This window comes from Bombina bombina, chromosome 1 (genome assembly GCF_027579735.1).
Source record: "Bombina bombina isolate aBomBom1 chromosome 1, aBomBom1.pri, whole genome shotgun sequence".
NCBI lineage: Eukaryota > Metazoa > Chordata > Amphibia > Anura > Bombinatoridae > Bombina > Bombina bombina.
The window spans coordinates 442,277,694-442,302,646 of NC_069499.1; the positions used below are offsets into that span (position 1 = coordinate 442,277,694).

Sequence of the window (24,953 nt, forward strand, 5' to 3'; positions counted from 1 at the left end):
AGGGGGAGAAGAGAGAGAGAGAGAGAGCAAAAGAGAGGGGAGAGAGAGCAAAAGTGAGGGGGGAGAGAGAGCAATAGAGAGGGATGTAGAAAGAGAGAAAAAGAGAGGGGAGAGAGAGAAAGAGCAAATAAGGGGAGAGAGAGAGGAAAAGAGAGGGGGGAGAAAGAGAGCAAAAGAGAGGGGGGAGAGAGAGAGCAAAAGAGTGGGGGGGGAGAGCGCAAAAGTGCAAAAGAGAGGGGGGAGAGAGAGTGTGCAAAGAGAGGGGGAGAGAGAGAGCGCAAAAAGAGAGGGGGAGAGAGCGCAAAAGAGAGGGGGGAGAGAGCGTGCAAAAGAGGGGGGTGAGAGAGAGAGTGCAAAAGAGAGGGGGAGAGATAGAGTGCAAAAAGAGAGGGGGGAGAGAGAGAGCGCAAAAGAGAGGGGAGAGAGACAGATCAAAAGAGAGGGGGAGAGAGAGAGTGTAACAAGTGCAAAGAGAGGGGGGAGAGAGAGCTCAAAAGAGAGGGGGAAGAGCGCAAAAGAGAGGAGGGAGAGAGAGCAAAAGAGAGGGGGGAGGGAGAGAGTGCAAGAGGTGGGACGTTTGTACTGCAAAAAATGGCCCGTGTGAACGGGCTTTAGGACTAGTTAATTATAATAGATTTGAATTAATTATTTGGAGACATTTGGAGAATATTTAATAGTAAATTATTGTTGTTCTTAATATAGAAATATGTAATATTAAACACAAACCTAAAACTTGAACGATAACTTCCTTTGCTGAAGGTTCGCTCTATTTTTGGAAGATCTTCCTTTGTAGCCTTTTCTAAATCTGGTGGAAATTATAGTTATATATAAAAGAAGAAAAAAAATCAGTTGATTTATTTCATATGAAGCACATAAGAGATGTATGATTAACAATATATATGCTGGCAAATCACAGGACATACTTGAAAACAAGAGAAATCTTAAAGTATTTTTCCTGGTAAAACATTTTATAAATAAATACATTAAGGGCACTCAATACAATAGAATTGCATAATTAACAAGTGTAGACAATAGACAATGCAATAGCACTCTGAATTTCAAATTAGCAGTAGATTTTTTTGTGGCAAAAATGTGATAATAGAAGTAAATTGGGAAGTGTCTTAAAACTACATGCTCTTTCTGAATCATAAAAGTGTATTTTGATTTTAGTGTCCTTAAAGGCAGAAAATACTAAATAAATGTAAAAATGTAGCATTGAAACCAAATATTTTCCTTTCATGTTTTAGCTAGAGCATTTAATTTAAACAACTTTCCAATTTACTTCAATTAGCAAATTTACTTAATTCTTTCCACTAGATTTAGAGTTCTGCGTTAGCCGTCAAACCAGCGTTAGGGGCTCCTAACGCTGGTTTTGGCGCCCGCTGGTATTTAGAGTCAGTCAGGAAAGGGTCTAATGCTCACTTTCCAGCCGCAACTTTCCATACCGCAGATCCCTACGCCATTTGCGTATCGTATTTTATCAATGGGATCTTTCTAACGCCGGTATTTAGAGTCGTGGCTGAAGTAAGCGTTAGAAATCTAACGACAAGACTCCAGCCGCAGCAAAAAGCCAGGAGTTAAGAGCTTTCTGGGCTAACGCCGGTTCATAAAAACTCTTACTACTGTGCTCTAAAGTACACTAACACCCATAAACTACCTATGCACCCCTAAACCGAGGTCCCCCCACATCGCCCCCACTCTATTACCTTTTTTAACCTCTAATCTGCCGACCGCACACCGCCGCAACCTACGTTATCCCTATGTACCCCTAATCTGCTGCCCCTAACACCGCCGACCCCTATAATATTTATTAACCCCTAATCTGCCGCCCGCAACGTCGCCGCTACCTACCTACAATTATTAACCCCTAATCTGCCGACCGGACCTCACTGCTACTATAATAAATGTATTAATCCCTAATCCGCCTCACTCCCGCCTCAATAACCCTATAATAAATAGTATTAACCCCTAATCTGCCCTCCCTAACATCACCGACACCTAACTTCAAGTATTAACCCCTAATCTGCCGACGGACCTCAACGCTACTCTAATAAATGTATTAACCCCTAAAGCTAATTCTAACCCTAACCCTAACACCCCCCTAAATTAAATATAATTTATGGAATTTATGGAATCAGCCAATCAGATTCAAGTTCAATCCGATTGGCTGATCCAATCAGCCAATCAGATTGAGCTCGCATTCTATTGGCTGATCGGAACAGCCAATAGAATGCGAGCTCAATCTGATTGGCTGATTCCATCAGCCAATCAGAATTTTCCTACCTTAATTCCGATTGGCTGATAGAATCCTATCAGCCAATCGGAATTCGAGGGACGCCATCTTGGATGATGTCATTTAAAGGAACTGTCATTCGTCGGGAAGTCGTCGGCCAGGATGGATGTTCCGCGTTGGCGGGATGAAGATGGATCCGGAAGAAAGAAGATTGAAGATGCCGCTTGATAGAAGACTTCAGCCGGATGATGGATCTCTTCAGCCCCCGCTTGGATCAAGACTTCAGCCCGATGATGGACCTCTTCAGCCCGATTATGGACTCTTCATCCCGATGATGGACCTCTTCAGCCCGATGATGGACCTCTTCAGCCAGATGATGGACCTCTTCAGCCCGATGATGGATCTCTTCAGCCCCCGCTTGGGCTTGGATGAAGACTTCGGAGCCTCCTCTGGACGGATCGGTGATACCCGGCGTGGTGAAGACAAGGTAGGAAGATCTTCAGGGGCTTAGTGTTAGGTTTATTTAAGGGGGGTTTGGGTTAGATTAGGGGTATGTGGGTGGTGGGTTGTAATGTTGGGGGGGTATTGTATGTTTTTTTTTTACAGGCAAAAGAGCAGAATTCTTTGGGGCATGCCCCGCAAAAGGCCCTAAGTTTTAAGGCTGGTAAGGTAAAAAGATCTTTATTTTAGAATAGGGTAGGGCATTTTTTTATTTTGGGGGGCTTTGTTATTTTATTAGGGGGCTTAGAGTAGGTGTAATTAGCTTAAAATTGTTGTAATACTTTTCTAATGTTTGTAAATTATTTTTTTATTTTTTGTTAACTTGGCTTTTTTTATTTTTTGTACTTTAGTTAGTTTATTTAATTGTATTTATTTGTAGGTATTTGTATTTAATTAATTTATTGATAGTGTAGTGTTAGGTTTAATTGTAGATAATTGTAGGTATTTTATTTAATTAATTTATTGATAGTGTAGTGTTAGGTTTAATTGTAACTTAGGTTAGGATTTATTTTACGGGTAATTTTTTAATTATTTTAACTAGGTAGCTATTAAATAGTTATTAACTATTTAATAGCTTTTGTACCTGGTTAAAATAAATAAAAAGTTGCCTGTGAAATAAATATTATTCCTAAAATAGCTACAATATAATTATAATTTATATTGTAGCTATATTAGGGTTTATTTTACAGGTAAGTATTTAGCTTTAAATAGGAATAATTTATTTAATAAGAGTTAATTTATTTTGTTAGATAAAAATTATATTTAACTTAGGGGGGTGTTAGTGTTAGGGTTAGACTTAGCTTTAGGGGTTAATATATTTATTAGAGTAGCGGCGAGGTCCGGTCGGCAGATTAGGGGTTAATACTTGAAGTTAGGTGTTGGTGATGTTAGGGAGGGCAGATTAGGGGTTAATACTATTTATTATAGGGTTATTGAGGCGGGAGTGAGGCGGATTAGGGGTTAATAACTTTATTATAGTTGTGGTGAGGTCCGGTCGGCAGATTAGGGGTTAATAAGTGTAGTTAGGTGGCGGCGACGTTGGGGGCGGCAGATTAGGGGTTAATAAATATAATATAGGGGTCGGCGGTGTTAGGGGCAGCAGATTAGGGGTACTAGGGATAATCTAGGTTGCGGCGGTGTACGGAGCGGCAGATTAGGGGTTAAAAATAATATGCAGGGGTCAGCGATAGCGGGGGCGGCAGATTAGGGGTTAATAAGTGTAAGGTTAGGGGTGTTTAGACTCGGGGTTCATGTTAGGGTGTTAGGTGCAGACTTAGGAAGTGTTTCCAAATGGGAAACAATAGGGCTGCGTTAGGAGCTGAACGCTGCTTTTTTGCAGGTGTTAGACTTTTTTTCAGCTCAACGGCCCCATTGTTTCCTATGGGGAAATCGTGCACAAGCACGTTTTTTAAGCTGGCCACGTCCGTAAGCACCGCTGATATTTAGAGTTGCAGTGGCGGTAAATTATGCTCTACGCTCCCTTTTTGGAGCCTAACGCAGCCCTTCTGTGAACTCTAAATACCAGCGGTATTTAAAAGGTGCGGGGGAAAAAAGCACACGTAGCTAACGCCCCTTTGGCCGCAGAACTCTAAATCTAGCGGTTTGTTATTATTTCTTGAAAGAGCAGCATTTCCCTGCAGGAAGCTAACTGAACAATCTGTGTGAACCAATGACTAGAGGTATATGTGCAGAAACTAATCAGCAGCTTGTCCCATTAGTGCATTGCTGCTCCTAAGCATACCTATGTATTCCTTTCAACAAAAGTTATCAAGAGAACAAAGGAAATTAGATACTAGTAAATTTGACAGTTGTTTAAAATTGTTTATTTTTTGGGTTTAATTTCCCTTTAATCTCAAACTTTTTACATGATAAATATGACAGCTTCATTTAAATATGCTGAAAAATATTTTTTGGATGAAAAAAGTTTAAATAAGTTTTTAAATTGATTATCAAAATAAGAGTGGATGTTATATGGACAGTAAACACCTTATAATAACAATTAATTTCGGCTGTGCTGCTATATACTGTAATAACATATCAGCCAAGTCGTAACATTCTTAAACAAATTAACATCTTTTTTACTTTGATTATTTTTCAGTAGCTAAACTCCTCCACCATTTGCCTTATTAGGAGCAGCCAATCTGGGCTTTAGTCCACAGACAACAAGGCTAGCCACAGTCATAAATTTAGTTGGAAATGTATTGTTTTGCATTTATCAGTTAAATACAATTAGGGAAGGATATGTAGCAGTGTTAGCCTTAAGAGGTCAGTAGGGTGCCTTTTAAATTCTCAAATTTCAGAGCTTAATTATATGAAAAGGGGCATACAAATCTCAAGGTGTTTACTGTCATTTTAAAGCCCACTTCAATCCTAAGGAAAGACTGTGCATTGACTGATAAACAAATCTCCCACAGTCCTATTGGTGGGCAGGGGTATGCCTCCATCCACATGAAAACAGAAATTAGTTTTATTAATGGGCATAATACCCTGAAAAAAGCTGTAATACATTTTAAAATATCCTATTTTAGAAGCAACAAATGTAATTTATACTCCATGTTTAAAGTATTAACCCTAACCTATAAAGCACTCAACAGCCTCCCAACAATATTTCCTCTCTCATCTCCAAATACTCCCTGACACTTCCTCTTCAATCAACCTCTGACCTATGTCTTAAACTCCTATTATCGCTCACGTACAAATCTTCTCACACGCTGCTCCTGTCCTTTGGAACCCTCTACCTGCTGTCTCCAACCTTGTATAGCTTCAGATACTCTTTGAAAACCCACCTATTTAGAGAAGCTTATCATCTCTCCTCTGTTTTTCATCCTACTGAACGGGCCTTGACTCGCTGCTGCAACTAAAATCCATGTGAACTACCTACCCCCAAACCTTATGTCTCTACACCTTCAACATGTAGACTGTAAGCTCTTTGGAGCAGTGCCCTCCTCCTTCTCTACTAAATTTGTTTAGTCTGTTATGTATTTGTATGAAAGTTGAGGTGATATAAAAATAAATATTAACAATAATAATAATAAAAACAAAAATAATGCATATATTTTCAAAGTTAGTAGCAAATGAATTTTTATGTTCCCTTCTCCAAATATAAATCCATCTATTCCTTACCTGAAGAGGGATTTTGATTCTGAAGTGTGACTAATGTGAAGTAAACACCCTTTATCTTCAAAAGTTCCTCATGTGTTCCCCTTTCTACGGCTCTTCCTCCATCAAAGCCAACAATTATGTCTGCGTTTCGTACAGTGGACAGACGGTGAGCAATGGAAATGGTTGTTCTGCCACTGCGTACCTACAGAAATAATTTTTTTTCATTAAACGTAGCCTGAAATAATTATTTTATAGAACATGACAAAGTATATTAGATGAACACAATAAGGTACCTTTCTAGTAATTAATTTTATACAGTAACTGCATGGTGTGAAACTGCAGGTGTGTGTGTGTATATATATATATATATATATATATATATATATATATATATATATATATATATATATATATATATACATACATATACTGTATATGTTGCTAAGTTTTTGCACAAGTTTCTAGAGTTTATGGTTTATCTAACTCTGAAAAAATTGTTGGTTGGAAATTCCATTAGATTGTTGAAAACTGACGGGGACATTACATATACGGTGCAGGCTTCAGCGTAACTTCTGAAACCTGTAATTTCACCTCGCACATTGGGGTATTGCATATACGGCGCCGTCAGATGCTAGACTGGCATAAGTAAGACAAACTGGCAATCTTCAGAAATGTGCGCACACATTTCTGTCAGCGCAAGTAACTTACACCAGTATTATGTCCGCGTAAAGTGTCAATAAAGAGTAATGTTATGCAAATGAGGATAACACACGTAAAAACGAAACCGGAATTAAACTAAAAATGTGACACGTAATTACGCTATTCAAATTCCATATATATAGCCCTGCCCAGCCACCATTTTCTTGCGTGTGTTTGGATTGTTTGTTGAGCTACAACACGGCCCAGGAGTAGAGGATTAGTGAGAGTAGAGAGAGAGAGAGACACAAACAGAATAAATAGTTAGTTAGGTCACATTGATGGATTGAGTAAACTTGTACACTTACTTACACATATTCTGACATATTGCACACATTGCATACATACATATACAAATACACCACACTTTTTTTTTTATAGACCTGACATATTTTATTTTATTTTTACAGTGTGATAGGCTGAGTGTTTGGTTGTGATTGTGTGTGACTGAACTGAGAGTGAGTGGGAGTGTGTGTAGTGTGATTAGTGTGAGGATGGCAGGGAGAGGGAGGGATGAGGGGAGGAGGGGAGAGGAGTGGCAGGGAGAGGAGGATAGGAGAGGACAGGCGGAGCAGTGGGCTCCCAACAGGAAGTAAGTGGAGTGGGGAGAGGGAGAGCCAGAAGGGATGATGGGTGGAGAGATGCCCAAGAGCCCCAGATACCAGGCACATCCAGGAGAGGGACAGAGGGTGCACATGGGGACAGAATGTGGGAGGAGGGAGAGGATAGGGAGGAACCCACACTGCCAGGGACATCACAGGGAGGAAGCCAAGTGGCCATGGAGGATGAGAGTCTGAGATGTCCAAACTTCTCATCTGGTGAAAATGTTGCCCTAGTCCAGTCCATCATGGACAACTACAGTGACCTCTTCGGGCAGGAGAAGGGCAAAGGCAGTGCCAAAAAATGGCGGCAGAGGATGCCATCAACAGTTTGGCCCTGCAGAGGAGGACTGTAGAGGGCCTGAAAAAGAGGTGGAATGATTTAAGAGGTGGGTCAAAGAGAAGATGGGGCAGGAAGCTGTCCACCAGAAGGGAACAGGTAGTGGGGCAGCCCTGGAAATGGAGTACAACACCTGGCAGGAGATGATACAAAGGTCCATGAGTATCACAGCAGTCTTCCAGGGGTTCGTGACTCAGGGGTTGCAACCACAGCACATCATGCTGGTGAGTAACATCCCACACACCAGAATTATATGTAATTGCAATACAACATACTTTAATATCAAACATTCATGTACATGATGAGGAGCATGGTATTTGGAGTAGTACTAACAAAAACATCTACAATTATACTTGAAAAGAACAAATATGTGATATATAATCACTAGAGGGCGCTAAAGTGCAACTTAAAAAATATACCTTTAGTTTATGGAGCCCGTGTTAGTATGAACTTGATACAATTTGACTAAAGAACCCTTAACAATGTTGTGTGTTCTTAATTATAGTACTATCTATATGATACAGTGATCAGAGAAAAATAACCAACCACATATAAAATTAACTAAAGCTGCACCTCTCAAGACATATACTCTAAAAGTAATGTAAATTAGAATCCTAAAAACAGTGCATTAAAAACACCAGAGGGCGCTAGTATAACTAAAAATGATCACCAAATATAAAGAATGTTAAAAAACAAATAAAATTAGTTGATTCAAATGGATAATGGCACCTCATTAAAACGAATGTCCCAGTGTAAAAGTCCACTATATAATGTACAGTCTTTTGATTTTACCAAAAGTTCAAGATTCTTCTTAACCGTCAGCAATGGACTCTCCCTAATGGCAGAGCCAAATTCCTTCTTCTCACGGATAGAAGCCAATCTGTGCAGGTTTAAACACAAACAAGAGCGACCATTGTGTGTATCCACAGCTCAATAAACCCCACACAGCAGTATTCTATTTCCAGGGTACTCACACTTTCGCAGAGCACACCAGTGTGCTTGTGGAAATAGACTGGTTATCAGAGCAAACCAGCTTGCTCCCTACGGTATGCTCTTCCTTACAGGTGTGGATGAAGACTGACCCACTGGCTCCTCACAGCATATCAGGATAACAGAACTTCAATTAGCAGCGGCTTGGTAATGAGAACCTCACTTGTCAAAGATGTCAGACAATGATAAAAAACAACTCTTTAATCATTAGTAAAACCAAAATCCTTACAATACAAGTAGGTGGACAATGTGTAACAATGATATTTGCTACGCGTTTCTCGGCTCACTTGGCCGTTTCCTCAGGCATAATAAACACATACTTTTAGCCCGGCTATATAATGCTGCTCATTACTAACCTTAACTGTTCCCTCCCTTCCTTTACTGAGGGGTGTGTACAGGCTGTCCAATGAGTGAATGTCATTCTCAAGCCCACAAGTTGTTATCATATTAACACAACCTTTCACCTAATATACATATAACATAATATATCCATCATGTCCAAACGGAATGTTAATACAACATAGCATATTATAATTAAAAGTTACATTTGCTCCAATCGCTAATCCACCTGCTTTCACACAGCCAATCTATATTTATAATTAGCGTGTGTTTACTCTACCTCTATACGATTACTAGAGCAGGTGTATGTATTTGGCTTTTGTTGCAAGCATTATAGTTCATATTGACAATACGAGAACAGGACTGTCAACCCTGATATACCTCGGCCGTAAAAACATATATTCATCTCCAAAGCACAACCAGATAGATGATTAAACCAAATATATAGTAAAATATATATAGACCATCCAATCAAACGACATTCTAATATTTAAGTGTATTGATCATATATAAATGTTCCTATAAGCTGCTAAGCTATTAGTCTTAAATTAGGAGTTATTACATCCTCAACCTATATCACAATCTAACCATTATAAATGGTTGTGTCTAAACAGTAATACGGATGAAAGTACATGGTGCCTACTTTATAAGTGAGACTAAGAAATAGGATATGTGCTCATATGCCATTTGCTGCTCAAGTTTGTTTAACCACTTTTTATAATTATGTTTATGCGGTGATACCGATTTTTAAAAATATGATGCACAGATGCTACAAGATATGTAAAAACGGACAAATCATAAATGCTCATTTCCCCTTTGCAATTCAGAATTTGTTTTATAATATTATATGATCGTCTTCCTATATCTCTCTTATTGATGAAACGATACAATATTGCAAGTGCACAGTGCAATGAGGATAAACAAAAGTGAATGAAATAAAATATATGCTCATATGCCATTTACACCTCAAGTTTGTTTCACAATTTTGTATGGATATGCTTATGCGGTTATTTGATTTTTTCAAAAGCATAGTGCACAATCACTGCTACAAACTGCTACTAGATATCGACAAACGATAAATGCTCAATACCCCTATGCAGATGTGAAATTTATTTTGTAGCATTATATGATCGTCTTCCTGTAACCTTACTAAAAAGAAACATAACTACTGCTAAATATTGCGTGAAGATAATCCGCTTATAAGTGCTCAAAAAATATATTTTTTGCTCCTAAAAATTTATTGTCCAAATTTAAATAATTGGATATATTTAAAATGATCCTGGTTAAAGGTATTTTGTGCACCCACTTCTGATAACTTTATATAACAATATAATTTGCCAGTACTGTGTGCATTCACTTGTGAATTTAATGTAATATTAATATGTTGAGTGCACCGAATTCTAAATGACAAAATTCGTTTAACAATGCACATTATAAGTACTTTGTGCAATAAAATAAATACTATGTGCTCATATACTCTTAGGCCTAGATTTGGAGTTCGGCGGTAAAAGGGCTGTTAACGCTCCGCGGGCTTTTTTCTGGCCGCACCATAAATTTAACTCTGGTATCGAGAGTTCAAACAAATGCTGCGTTAGGCTCCAAAAAAGGAGCGTAGAGCATTTTTACCGCAAATGCAACTCTCGATACCAGAGTTGCTTACGGACGCGGCCGGCCTCAAAAACGTGCTCGTGCACGATTCCCCCATAGGAAACAATGGGGCTGTTTGAGCTGAAAAAAAAACTAACACCTGCAAAAAGCAGCGTTCAGCTCCTAAAGCAGCCCCATTGTTTCCTATGGGGAAACACTTCCTAAGTCTGCACCTAATACTCTAACATGTACCCCGAGTCTAAAGACCCTAACCTTACACTTATTAACCCCTAATCTGCCGCCCCCGCTATCGCTGACCCCTGCATATTTTTTTAAACCCCTAATCTGCCGATCCGTAAACCGCCGCAACCTACGTTATCCCTATGTACCCCTAATCTGCTGCCCTAACATCGCCGACCCCTATATTATATTTATTAACCCCTAATCTGCCCCCTCAACGTCGCCGACACCTGCCTACACTTATTAACCCTAATCTGCCGAGCGGACCTGAGCGCTACTATAATAAAGTTATTAACCCCTAATCCGCCTCACTAACCCTATCATAAATAGTATTAACCCCTAATCTGCCCTCCCTAACATCGCCGACACCTACCTTCAATTATTAACCCTAATCTTCCGATCGGAGCTCACCGCTATTCTAATAAATGGATTAACCCCTAAAGCTAAGTCTAACCCTAACACTAACACACCCCTAAGTTAAATATAATTTTTATCTAACGAAATAAATTAACTCTTATTAAATAAATGATTCCTATTTAAAGCTAAATACTTACCTGTAAAATAAATCCTAATATAGCTACAATATAAATTATAATTATATTATAGCTATTTTAGGATTAATATTTATTTTACAGGCAACTTTGTAATTATTTTAACCAGGTACAATAGCTATTAAATAGTTAAGAACTATTTAATAGTTACCTAGTTAAAATAATAACAAATTTACCTGTAAAATAAATCCTAACCTAAGTTATAATTAAACCTAACACTACCCTATCAATAAAATAATTAAATAAACTACCTACAATTACCTACAATTACCCTAACACTACACTATCAATAAATTAATTAAACACAATTCCTACAAATAAATACAATTAAATAAACTAGCTAAAGTAAAAAATAAAAAGAACTAAGTTACAGAAAATAAAAAAATATTTACAAACATAAGAAAAATATTACAACAATTTTAAACTAATTACACCTACTCTAAGCCCCCTAATAAAATAACAAAGCCCCCCAAAATAAAAAATTCCCTACCCTATTCTAAATTAAAAAAGTTACAAGCTCTTTTACCTTACCAGCCCTGAACAGGGCCCTTTGCGGGCATGCCCCAAGAAGTTCAGCTCTTTTGCCTGTAAAAAAAAACACAATACCCCCCCCAACATTACAACCCACCACCCACATACCCTAATCTAACCCAAACCCCCCTTAAATAAACCTAACACTAATCCCCTGAAGATCTTCCTACCTTGTCTTCACCATCCAGGTATCACCGATCCGTCCTGGCTCCAAGATCTTCATCCAACCCAAGCGGGGGTTGGCGATCCATAATCCGGTGCTGAAGAGGTCCAGAAGAGGCTCCAAAGTCTTCCTCCTATCCGGCAAGAAGAGGACATCCGGACCGGCAAACATCTTCTCCAAGCGGCATCTTCGATCTTCTTCCATCCGGAGCGAAGTGGCAGGATCCTGAAGACCTCCAGCGCGGAACATCCATCCGGACGACGACTGAACGACGAATGACTGTTCCTTTAAGGGACGTCATCCAAGATGGCGTCCCTCGAATTCCGATTGGCTGATAGGATTCTATCAGCCAAACGGAATTAAGGTAGGAATTTTCTGATTGGCTGATGGAATCAGCCAATCAGAATCAAGTTCAATCCGATTGGCTGATCCAATCAGCCAATCAGATTGAGCTCGCATTCTATTGGCTGTTCCGATCAGCCAATAGAATGCGAGCTCAATCTGATTGGCTGATTGGATCGGCCAATCGGATTGAACTAGATTCTGATTGGCTGATTCCATCAGCCAATCAGAAAATTCCTACCTTAATTCCGATTGGCTGATAGAATCCTATCAGCCAATCGGAATTCGAGGGACGCCATCTTGGATGACGTCCCTTAAAGGAACAGTCATTCGTCGTTCAGTCGTCGGTCCGGATGGATGTTCCGCGCTGGAGGTCTTCAGGATCCTGCCACTTCGCTCGGATGGAAGAAGATCGAAGATGCCGCTTGGAGAAGATGTTTGCCGGTCCGGATGTCCTCTTCTTGCCGGATAGGAGGAAGACTTTGGAGCCTCTTCTGGACCTCTTCAGCACCGGATTATGGATCGCCAACCCCCGCTTGGGTTGGATGAAGATCTTGGAGCCAGGACGGATCGGTGATACCTGGATGGTGAAGACAAGGTAGGAAGATCTTCAGGGGATTAGTGTTAGGTTTATTTAAGGGGGGTTTGGGTTAGATTAGGGGTATGTGGGTGGTGGGTTGTAATGTTGGGGGGGGGTATTGTATGTTTTTTTTTACAGGCAAAAGAGCTGAAATTCTTGGGGCATGCCCCGCAAAGGGCCCTGTTCAGGGCTGGTAAGGTAAAAGAGCTTGTAACTTTTTTAATTTAGAATAGGGTAGGGAATTTTTTATTTTGGGGGGCTTTGTTATTTTATTAGGGGGCTTAGAGTAGGTGTAATTAGTTTAAAATTGTTGTAATATTTTTCTTATGTTTGTAAATATTTTTTTATTTTCTGTAACTTAGTTCTTTTTTATTTTTTGTACTTTAGCTAGTTTATTTAATTGTATTTATTTGTAGGAATTGTGTTTAATTAATTTATTGATAGTGTAGTGTTAGGTTAATTGTAGGTAATTGTAGGTAGTTTATTTAATTATTTTATTGATAGGGTAGTGTTAGGTTTAATTATATCTTAGGTTAGGATTTATTTTACAGGTAAATTTGTTATTATTTTAACTAGGTAACTATTAAATAGTTCTTAACTATTTAATAGCTATTGTACCTGGTTAAAATAATTACAAAGTTGCCTGTAAAATAATATTAATCCTAAAATAGCTATAATATAATTATAATTTATATTGTAGCTATATTAGGGTTTATTTTACAGGTAAGTATTTAGCTTTAAATAGGAATCATTTATTTAATAAGAGTTAATTTATTTCGTTAGATAAAAATTATATTTAACTTAGGGGGGTGTTAGTGTTAGGGTTAGACTTAGCTTTAGGGGTTAATACATTTATTAGAATAGCGGTAAGCTCCGATCGGAAGATTAGGGGTTAATAATTGAAGGTAGGTGTCGGCGATGTTAGGGAGGGCAGATTAGGGGTTAATACTATTTATGATAGGGTTAGTGAGGCGGATTAGGGGTTAATAACTTTATTATAGTAGCGCTCAGGTCCGCTCGGTAGATTAGGAGTTAATAAGTGTAGGCAGGTGTCGGCGACGTTGTGGGGGGCAGATTAGGGGTTAATAAATATAATATAGGGGTCGGCGGTGTTAGGGGTAGCAGATTAGGGGTACATAGGGATAACGTAGGTGGCGACGCTTTGCGGTCGGAAGATTAGGGGTTAATTATTTTAAGTAGCTGGCGGCGATGTTGTGGGGGGCAGGTTAGTGGTTAATAAATATAATATAGGGGTCGGCGGTGTTAGGGGTAGCAGATTAGGGGTACATAAGTATAACGTAGGTGGCGGTCGGCAGATTAGGGGTTAAAAATTTTAATCGAGTGGCGGCGATGTGGGGGGAGCTCGGTTTAGGGGTACATAGGTAGTTTATGGGTGTTAGTGTACTTTAGGGTACAGTAGTTAAGAGCTTTATAAACCGGCGTTAGCCAGAAAGCTCTTAACTCCTGCTATTTTCAGGCGGCTGGAATCTTGTCGTTAGAGCTCTAACGCTCACTTCAGAAACGACTCTAAATACCAGCGTTAGAAAGATCCCATTGAAAAGATAGGCTACGCAAATGGCGTAGGGGGATCTGCGGTATGGAAAAGTCGCGGCTGAAAAGTGAGTGTTAGACCCTTTAATCACTGACTCCAAATACCAGCGGGCGGCCAAAAACAGCGTTAGGAGCCTCTAACGCTGGTTTTGACGGCTACCGCCGAACTCCAAATCTAGGCCTCAGTGATTAATATCTATTTTATAATGTTGTCCCTCATAACTATTTAAAATCTGTGCCATAATTAGTTGGCTCTAATAATGAAATAAAAATATAACTTTGATGTGAAAATACCATTATAAAAATAAGTACAAACAATATCATATATAAATATCAAATGATATAAGGTTAATATTATATATATAACAAATAAATATTAAAATTTACGTGCAATAATATACTAACGTGATGTGTGGTCCCATACTTGTGGATATTATGAACTACATATAATCAAATATAAATATGAACTATGACTAACATATATTGAGTGACATAAACTAATAATAATGTGGTATGTATAATGACTAATATGTCAAACAATAATAATATGTACCTAAGGTTTATTGATCTCCCTATCTATATATTAGTAGGCTATATCTGACTACATATATGAACTGATTAATACCAATGCAAATGATAATGATCAATAGCTATATTTCATAATTAGTGCTCCTGTAAATATATATTTATGTGCAACATAATCCTAAAGATAATAATATAATCTTGATCTTAACTCAGACAGTGCTACAAATATAATGAAAACTAAATATATGATCTCGTATGTAGTAGGTTTGTAATAAACCCATATGGATGTACTAAATGTCTATTTTAACATCAATACACATGTATTGAGTGTACCCTGACATAATTAGTCACTTACTAAACAAACAATCGTCTCCTTACATCACTATACACACTAGCCAAACCAATATGATACATTGGCTCTCAAAAAGCTGCAGAATCTATCACTTCATTAAGTCCATCAGGAAACAGGGAACCAAATTTATGGATCCAATAAGTCTCTCTTTGATGCAACTTATTGAATCTGTTATAGCTGTTAGAGCAAGGTATTGTTTCCAAAGGTGTAATTCTAAAACTACATGGTTCCCCATTGTGTTCTTGGATGTAGTGTCTGGATACACTGTGCTTATCTGATTTCTTTCTAACATTTCTATGATGTTCACTCCATATGGTACGTATATTACCTGTAGTACGCCCCAGGTACTGTACCCCACATTTGCAGGATAACACGTAAATAACAAATCTAGAACTGCAATTTAGATGTTCTTTAATTTGGAATACTTCCCCAGTTGTGTGGGCTTTGATACTTTTTGCGCTGTGAGTTATAGAATGGCACATGTGGCATCTAGATTTTCTACACTTATATGTGCCTCTGTTGTTTGTTCCAATACTACACGTATTCTTAATGGCCTTTTTCGAGATCACCACCTTACTGGGGGCCAGGGATTGTTTCAAGTTCGGAGCTCTTCTAAAAACTATGTTGGGTTGGGTACTTACATTTCTTTTTAGTATAGGGTCTCTAAGTAGAATTGGCCAATGTTTCTGTAATGTCTTCCTAATCATCTTATAGTTAGAATTATATTGGGTAACGAACAAAGGTTGTTCTATACCATTAGTGGGTTTATTCCTGTTATTTTTCTGTACTCTCTTCTTTTGAGGATCTAATATAGTGGACCTGTCTATCCTACAGGCTTTAATGTACCCATTATTTATAATTTCAGAAGGATACCCTTTTTCCTTAAATCGTTCTATTAGAATTTGAGATTGTTCATGAAATTTATCATCAGAGCTGCAATTTCTTTTAATACGACAAAATTGACTGAATGGAATATTGTTTTTCCATTGTAAGTAGTGATTGCTTTTATAATGTAAAAAATTATTGCAATTGACTGTTTTGAAATAAGTGCTAGTGCAAACATTATAGTCTTTATCCCAAGTCAAAGTCAAATCCAAAAATTCAATAGTATCTGGTTGTACATTGGAAGTGAATTGAATGCCCATCTCATTCTCATTCAAATATGAACTAAACAAATGTGCCTCTTCTACAGTCCCCTTAAAAACAAATATAAGATCATCAATGTAGCGGCCATAGAACACCAGGCTGCCCCACCAGTTTGAGTTATAAATGTATTTTTCCTCAAAATAACCCATAAATAGATTTGCAAAACTGGGGGCAGGATCATTTTAAATATATCCAATTATTTAAATTTGGACAATAAATTTTTAGGAGCAAAAAATATATTTTTTGAGCACTTATAAGCGGATTATCTTCACGCAATATTTAGGAGTAGTTATGTTTCTTTTTAATAAGGGTTGCAGGAAGACGATCATATAATGCTACAAAATAAATTTCACATCTGCATAGGGGTATTGAGCATTTATCGTTTGTCGATATCTAGTAGCAGTTTGTAGCAGTGATTGTGCACTATGCTTTTGAAAAAATCAAATAACCGCATAAGCATATCCATACAAAATTGTGAAACAAACTTGAGGTGTAAATGGCATATGAGCATATATTTTATTTCATTCACTTTTGTTTATCCTCATTGCACTGTGCACTTGCAATATTGTATCGTTTCAATAAGAGAGATATAGGAAGACGATCATATAATATTATAAAACAAATTCTGAATTGCAAAGGGGAAATGAGCATTTATGATTTGTCCGTTTTTACATATCTTGTAGCAGTCTGTGCATCATATTTTTAAAAATCGGTATCACCGCATAAACATAATTATAAAAAGTGGTTAAACAAACTTGAGCAGCAAATGGCATATGAGCATATCCTATTTCTTAGTCTCACTTATAAAGTAGGCACCATGTACTTTCATCCGTATTACTGTTTAGACACAACCATTTATAATGGTTAGATTGTGATATAGGTTGAGGATGTAATAACTCCTAATTTAAGACTAATAGCTTAGCAGCTTATAGGAACATTTATATATGATCAATACACTTAAATATTAGAATGTCGTTTGATTGGATGGTCTATATATATTTTACTATATATTTGGTTTAATCATCTATCTGGTTGTGCTTTGGAGATGAATATATGTTTTTACGGCCGAGGTATATCAGGGTTGACAGTCCTGTTCTCGTATTGTCAATATGAACTATAATGCTTGCAACAAAAGCCAAATACATACACCTGCTCTAGTAATCGTATAGAGGTAGAGTAAACACACGCTAATTATAAATATAGATTGGCTGTGTGAAAGCAGGTGGATTAGCGATTGGAGCAAATGTAACTTTTAATTATAATATGCTATGTTTGTATTAACATTCCGTTTGGCATATGTAGGGACATGATGGATATATTATGTTATATGTATATTAGGTGAAAGGTAGTGTTAATATGATAACAACTTGTGGGCTTGAGAATGACATTCACTCATTGGACAGCCTGTACACACCCCTCAGTAAAGGGAAGGGGAGGGAACAGTTAAGGTTTGGTAATGAGCGGCATTATATAGCCGGGCTAAAAGTATGTGTTTATTATGCCTGAGGAAACGGCCAAGTGAGCCGAGAAACGCGTAGCAAATATCATTGTTACACATTGTCCACCTACTTGTATTGTAAGGATTTTGGTTTTACTAATGATTAAAGAGTTGTTTTTTATCATTGTCTGCCATTCCTTGACAGTGAGGTTCTCATTACCAAGCCGCTGCTAAGTGAAGTTCTGTTATCCTGATATGCTGTGAGGAGCCAGTGGGTCAGTCTTCATCCACACCTGTAAGGAGAGGCATACCGTAGGGAGCAAGCTGGTTTGCTCTGATAACCAGTCTATTTCCACAAGCACACTGGTGTGCTCTGCGAAAGTGTGAGTACCCTGGAAATAGAATACTGCTGTATGGGGTTTATTGAGGCTGTGGATACACACAATGGCCGCTCTTGTTTGTGTTTAAACCTGCACAGATTGGCTTCTATCCGTGAGAAGAAGGAATTTGGCTCTGCCATTAGGGAGAGTCCATTGCTGACGGTTAAGAAGAATGTTGAACTTTTTGGTCAAATCAAAAGACTGTACATTATATAGTGGACTTTTACACTGGGACATTCGTTTTAATGAGGTGCCATTATCCATTTGAATCAACTAATTTTTATTTGTTTTTTAACATTCTTTATATTTGGTGATCATTTTTAGTTATACTAGCGCCCTCTGGTGTTTTTAATGCACTGTTTTTAGGATTACAATTATACTTGAAATTACTGCTACATAACACAATGCAATTCATGATGTGAGGTGGAATAGTGCAACACTAACATGCCTCAGAGTACCACAGGCCACAAGCCACATGTAGAGTTTTCATTAAATGGACACTATAGCCATCCCAATACATTTAGCTCAATAAAGCAGGTTCTGTACCTAGGTCAAGCTAAAGTAAATTGTGTGACCATAGTGTCAATTAAAGAACACATTATTTCATCATTGACATGTACACATAACTATTGTATGAAACACATCCCTGTATACTGCTCATATTCAAGTCCCTCATAGACCAACTCACAATGTGCACATGCATGTTATAGTTTGACATGTGAATCAGTATAGACTCTAGCATGTATCAATGTACATTGTATGACCACATGGACATATATCTAATTGTACTAATCCCTCTCATCCTTTAACTCCTCCACAGAACCTCCTGTCACAAGGATACAAACAGCGATGCCACCCCCACAACCACCCCACCACCAGTCTTCAGGCAACCACACGAACAGTGTGCTCCCAGGCATGAGCATGGTTGGATGGCTTCAGTTGAGGACCCAGGAGTGATGCCACCGACATTGCCATATGACCCCTGGCAACATTCCTGGCCAGAGGAATATCCTCCCTTTGGTTTTGAGGGGGAGCCAAGACAGGCACAAAGGTACATGTATTTACACCACCCACAACACAATCACAGTCTCATGTCAGTCATGGATATTACCCACAGACTATGTCACAGGAGGTGCCTATTGTAGAGGCTGAGTGGTCACACACTGGTCATCAGTGGGAATAGCAATCATCTATGAGAGCTCCATCATCTTATTCACTGGGACGAGCTCTACCATCCTCTTCCCTTGAACGAGTTCCACCATCTGAAGATGGAAATACAGCAGAAACTGCACTGCTCCTCAAGCAGCAGAAGCTACAGCTGCACCTGCCCCTCAAGCTGCAGAAGATACAGCTGCACCTGCCCCTCAAGCACCAGAAGATACAGCTGCACCTGCCACCTCAAGCACCAGAAGATACAGCTGCACCTGCCATCTCAAGCACCAGAAGAACATACGCCAGCGTCACCTCTTCTCCAACATCGTGGCCATCAAAACAACTGCCATCCCTGTTGGTCAACAGTCTGTGGATGCATTGTATTCTCCCCTGGTTGAGGAATACATTACAACCCAGAGGAGGCTCATCAGAAGCACTACTGAGAGCTTACAAAGAGGCCAAGAGAGATTCTTCAGAGACCAAGAGAGGTTACACAGTTGTAGCATAGAGCTGTAGATGGACATTGCAGCATCGTTAAGTGCAAGTGTTCAAAACCAGTCACAGATTATGTGAATTATGTCTGATATGCAGATGCAGATGGACAATAGATGGATAGAGCAAAATCAAATTTTGGATGTGTTGGTTGTGCACTTTACACACCAGCAGAACACTGCCTCCAGCCTATCATTTATGAGCAGCATACCAGCAGAAACACCAGAATCTGCTAGAACAAGGAGAACAAGGCAATCCACTACAGGCACCTCAGCTCCCTCATCCAAGAAGCCAAAAAAAATAATAATATTATTATAGTTCACCATAAACCTTGTCCTCTGTTATTTACCATGTAATTGTTTGTCATACACATCCATGTGAGGTGTGTTTTATTACACTAATATTGTTTAAACATTTAAAATGACCTGTGTTGAAATGGCAATAAAAAACAGGGAATATTATCATGTTTATGACATATTCTTGTGCTATAACTCACATCAACATAGTTGTGTATGAAGGGTACATATAGTAATATTCACTTATAAGATGTAAATCAATGTATCTCACATACAATATAAATTGACACATGGGTGTATATAATACTGATCTTACTGATAGGGTGTGCATTGTCAGGTGTTTTAATGCTGCAGGTGAGATGTTGTGCTGTTTGTGATCGGTTTGACACAATTGCAGAGGAGAAATATTGATTTTTATAATTTGTTCCCAATGATCCACTTTACCTGCTGGAGTGTATTAAATTGTTTACAAGTATTTCCTTTACCCTTATGACTGCATTTTAAATATTTTATTTAGCCTGTGGTATTTGAGATGCTGCTTAAATGTATGTGTTTGTTAAGTTTTACATGGAGTTACGTTGCTTTTGTAGTCAGTGCAAGGGTTGCTGCGTCTGCCTATGTGTGGCGAGATGAAAATGGAGTAGATTTTCTTAATTCGGCGCGCGTAAGTCCATGCGCTGAATATTGGAAACCGAATGGCGACGCCAGTTCTATGTTAGTTTTTGGGAGTAAAAAATGCCGGCGACGGGTAAAATATACGCGCGTAACTTGTATGATACACCGTATATGTGATACCAAAAACACGTAAAAAACAGTGTTGCCGGCTTTTGCGGGCGATGCCGCGTATGTAATCTTGCCCTGAAATGGCTGCAACAAAACCTTTACATTAGTCAAAATTCTTGGCTATAGAGGCAACTTGAGATTTCTGTAGGAAAACAAAACGTGCTATCATGAGTGGATTACTATAATTATTACTTATTAACACAATATTAAACATTATTTATATTAGGGGGGTCTTAATTTGTTTTTGCTCAGTGATATATTTTCATTATTATGTATGTTTGAAACCTGGAAATACTAAATGAGTTTAAGCAGCAAATGGAGACTACCCTGTCCCTTTGTATTTTTTCTGTGTGATGGAAACCTGAGGTGAGTAATGGTTTATAAGGGAGAAATGGATTATCTTTAAATTATTAAATGCTGCAGTAAATATTGCTGTAGGAAGTATAGATAATATTAACAAAAATAAACAACTTCATCGCTAGAACTGGAAATAAAAACATGTTTATGGTTCTGGTCATATTTTGTCAGCTACCTTTAAATGTAAAATGAACACATTTATTATGTTTTACTGCAAATCATTTATTTGTGAGGTAAACTAAGGATAATTTGATATTAGAGGGCAACGTTTACAAAATTATTTTATAGGTATTTGCAAAAGATCAAGATAAAATATTAACCTCTGGATTTATTATGACACAGAAGGAAATGTGGCATTTCCATCCCTGCTGACTTGATAGAAGATTAGATTTTACAATCTTTAGTAAATCTAATTGGCAAACAGCCTAAGAAAAGTCATGGCTATTCAATGCATCTTGCTATCAAGAGATTACACAAAAGGTTTAGAGATAAAGATAGCTGATTGAAAAGATAAGATAGGAGCTGCTACTGATTTTTTAGTGCTTCGAAAAGAATCTTCGTAATGATTATGTGGTTTGGATATATCTGTTTTCATTCTTTTTAAAGTGCTATTAGAAATTTGGACCATAATTGGAAATTTGATTCATTTAATGGACATGAAAGTCAAAATTAATCTTTCATAATTCAGATATAGCATGCAAATACAATATATATATATTTTTTTTTTAAAAAACATGCCAAATATAAAACTGACTTTGTTCTTTTGTAATCCTTTGCTGAAGAATATACCTAGGTAGGCTCAGTAGTGTACACATGCCTTGAGCATTGTATGGCAGCAGCGTTTGCATCAAAATTTAGCATTGTGGCAAACGCTGTTGTAAACATGCACGTGAGCCTACCCAAGTATTCTCCTGAACAAAGAATATCAAGAGAACACATTTTGAAAACAGAAGTAAATTTAAATTGTTGTTAAACTTGCACACACTGTCTGAATCATGAGTTTCATTTTAATTGCCATGTCCCTTTAATACCGCATTAACAATTTTCTCTATAGAGAAATATTAATAGGACAGAAATGAAGGCGACAGATCAATATACAAGCCTATTGTATTGTAGCATATTAAGAAGCTTTTTATTTGACAAAATCATACTAAAGGGACAGTAAAGTAAATTAAACTTACATGCAATTTTAAACAACTTTCTAATTTACTTCTATTCTCTAATTTTCTTTGTTCTCTTGGTATTCTTTGTGGGAAAGCATACCTAGGTAAGCTGAGGAGTAGCAATGCACTACTGGGAGCTAGCTGCTGATTGGTGGTTGCACATATATGCCTCTTGTCATTAGCTCACCCAATGTGTTCCGTTAGCTCCCAGTAGTGCATTACTGCTCCATCAACAAAGGATACCAAGAGAATGAAGATAATGTGATAATTGAAGTAACAGTTAACTCTTATGTTGTTCTACCTCAATCATGAAAGACAAAATTGGGGTTTCATGTCCCTTTAACAAGCAATTTAGTTGGTCACTTGCCTATAGGTTCTAAATCACTGTTATTGCTCTTAAGTTATTAATTTTACATTGCTAATTATCTCATATCTTAACCAATTCAATCTTAATTAAGTATGTCAATTTAAGTTAGGGTCTCCTCTCTATTACCCCAGAGACTTTCCTATATTTGTCCTCAACTACTTAACTAACTTTCAATGATGTACCAAAGAATTGTATGTCTTACTTTGTCTTACTTAGAGACATTCATTTTAAAAATGCGCCAGAAAGCATTAATCATTTGTTATCAAAATGTGCATTGTTTTGTAGTCCATGGACACATCCCTTGTAAAGATTCTTGAGTGATGTACTGTAGATGTAGATTTTATGTCCCTTACAGTTTCCTGTTAGGGATGGATATAAGCTCCTGCACTTATCAAAGAATCACTGTGCTGTATGTAGGAAGTCAGGGGTAGTAGAGGGGTAGTGGAAAAACTAAACTTTTTAGTTTTTTTTTTTCTATTTAGGAATTTTATGGGCAATGAACTTAGTTCAATGTTTCTTTTTACAGAAGAAAAAAAATCTAATTTTCCTTTTAAATGTCAGCATACAGAGAATTCCAATGTATATTGCTGTTCGCCACAGCAATTTTAACAAAATCTCCCATGTTTGTGTAAATAGCATGATCTAACCATTCTTTAGAGCTTTCTTGATATCCATGTTCTATCCTCTATTTAATATGAAATGAACATACATACATAATCATATATAATTTATGTCAGAGCTACAGGAATAGATTAACATGTAATCATTCCCAAAATGGCTAATAGTTCTCTACCAGTCTGATTTACTACTTTTAAATTATACATATTTTGTTTTTCTTTAATCACATCATGTTTCAGTCATTTTTGCCAGTTATAAAAGAATATCTATCTTCTATATTAGTCAACCTTATTAAGAGCTTCTTGCACCACAGCCTCACTCTCATTATCCAAGGCCGATGTAGCCATATCAAGGAGGAGGATTTTGGGATTCCGGATCAGAGCTCGGGCAATGGCAATTCTTTGTTTCTGACCTCCACTCATCTGCCCTCCGCCCCCTCCAACAAGGGTGTTAAATTTCTGGAAAAAATAATATGAGAACATTAGTTGTAAACAAAGGGCTCTATCATGTTATAATACTTTTGTTATAGCTGACTCTAATTACTATGAACCTTGCTGGAAGTTTTATTTGATGGAGCTGGAGTACTATTCAGGGAAAGCTAGAGAGACAGGAAGTCAGATACTGACTATGCTCAGAAGAGGCAGAATGCAACCTAAGTTACCAACATGTCTGCTCCCTTATCAAGTTGTGGTCAGTGTCTACACTGAGAATTTCTAACTGCTCATTTTTCAAGAAAATAAGTAAGTTGTTTGCTGTTCATTACACATTTTTTTTCTTTTCATGTTTACTTTGATTTAGCATATTTGTTTTTACTAAAGGAGCACTGTTTAATACCCCTTTAAGTGAAAGGCACATGACTATTTTCGATGTAATTATTTTTGCAATACACTTCTCGCAAAAGTAATTACAGCGATAGCTTTTACCATGTATGGAGTAATAAGCCCATGCGCCTACATTCAAACACAGTTTCTTCTGAGAATGTTTTTATTGCATCAGTCACTGCTGAGTGTCATCGTCACTCTCTGAACAGATACAATGTATGAGTGAGGGTGAACATACTGTAGTAAATGTACATACAGAGTAAAAACAGTGATCATTTTGTTAATATGTCTACTGGACAAGGCATTCATGTAGATTTTCATTTTAAAATTTATATCTCTTTAATGCCAGCTTTGAGGTTCGATAAGGTGATGAGAGAGCAAAACTTCAGAAATAATCCAATGAGAAGTAAATCTATATTTGCAGAACTAGAAGACTAAACTCATTTGTTAATTCTTGAACAAAGTTACAACATAAAGGGACCACAAACATGACATTTCTGTTGCTATAGAATAACATATCAGCCAAGTCTAAATATTTTAAAGCAAATCAACTTATTTGCTGCAATTGATTTTCAATAGCCACCACTTGCTATATTTGAAGGAGTCAATCCAGACTTGATTCTGCAGACAACAAGGCTAATCATGGTCATTAAGCGATGTTAAAGGGACAGTAAAGTCATAATTAGTCATTCATGATTTAGGCAAAGCATACAATTTT

The 24,953-nt window shown here is 37.6% G+C and overlaps 1 protein-coding gene across 1 annotated transcript in view; it reads right to left on the minus strand.

Moving 5' to 3' along the window:
* The window catches only part of LOC128638201 (bile salt export pump-like), a 192,392-nt gene that overhangs the window by 92,708 nt on the left and 74,731 nt on the right, over positions 1 to 24,953 (minus strand). The window contains exons 14-16 of the mRNA XM_053690063.1: positions 23,702 to 23,872; positions 5,858 to 6,038; positions 727 to 799 (exon numbers count right to left, since the gene is read on the minus strand). Of these exons, the coding sequence (XP_053546038.1) occupies positions 727 to 799; positions 5,858 to 6,038; positions 23,702 to 23,872 (425 nt within the window). The remainder of the gene's footprint in view (positions 1 to 726; positions 800 to 5,857; positions 6,039 to 23,701; positions 23,873 to 24,953) is intronic.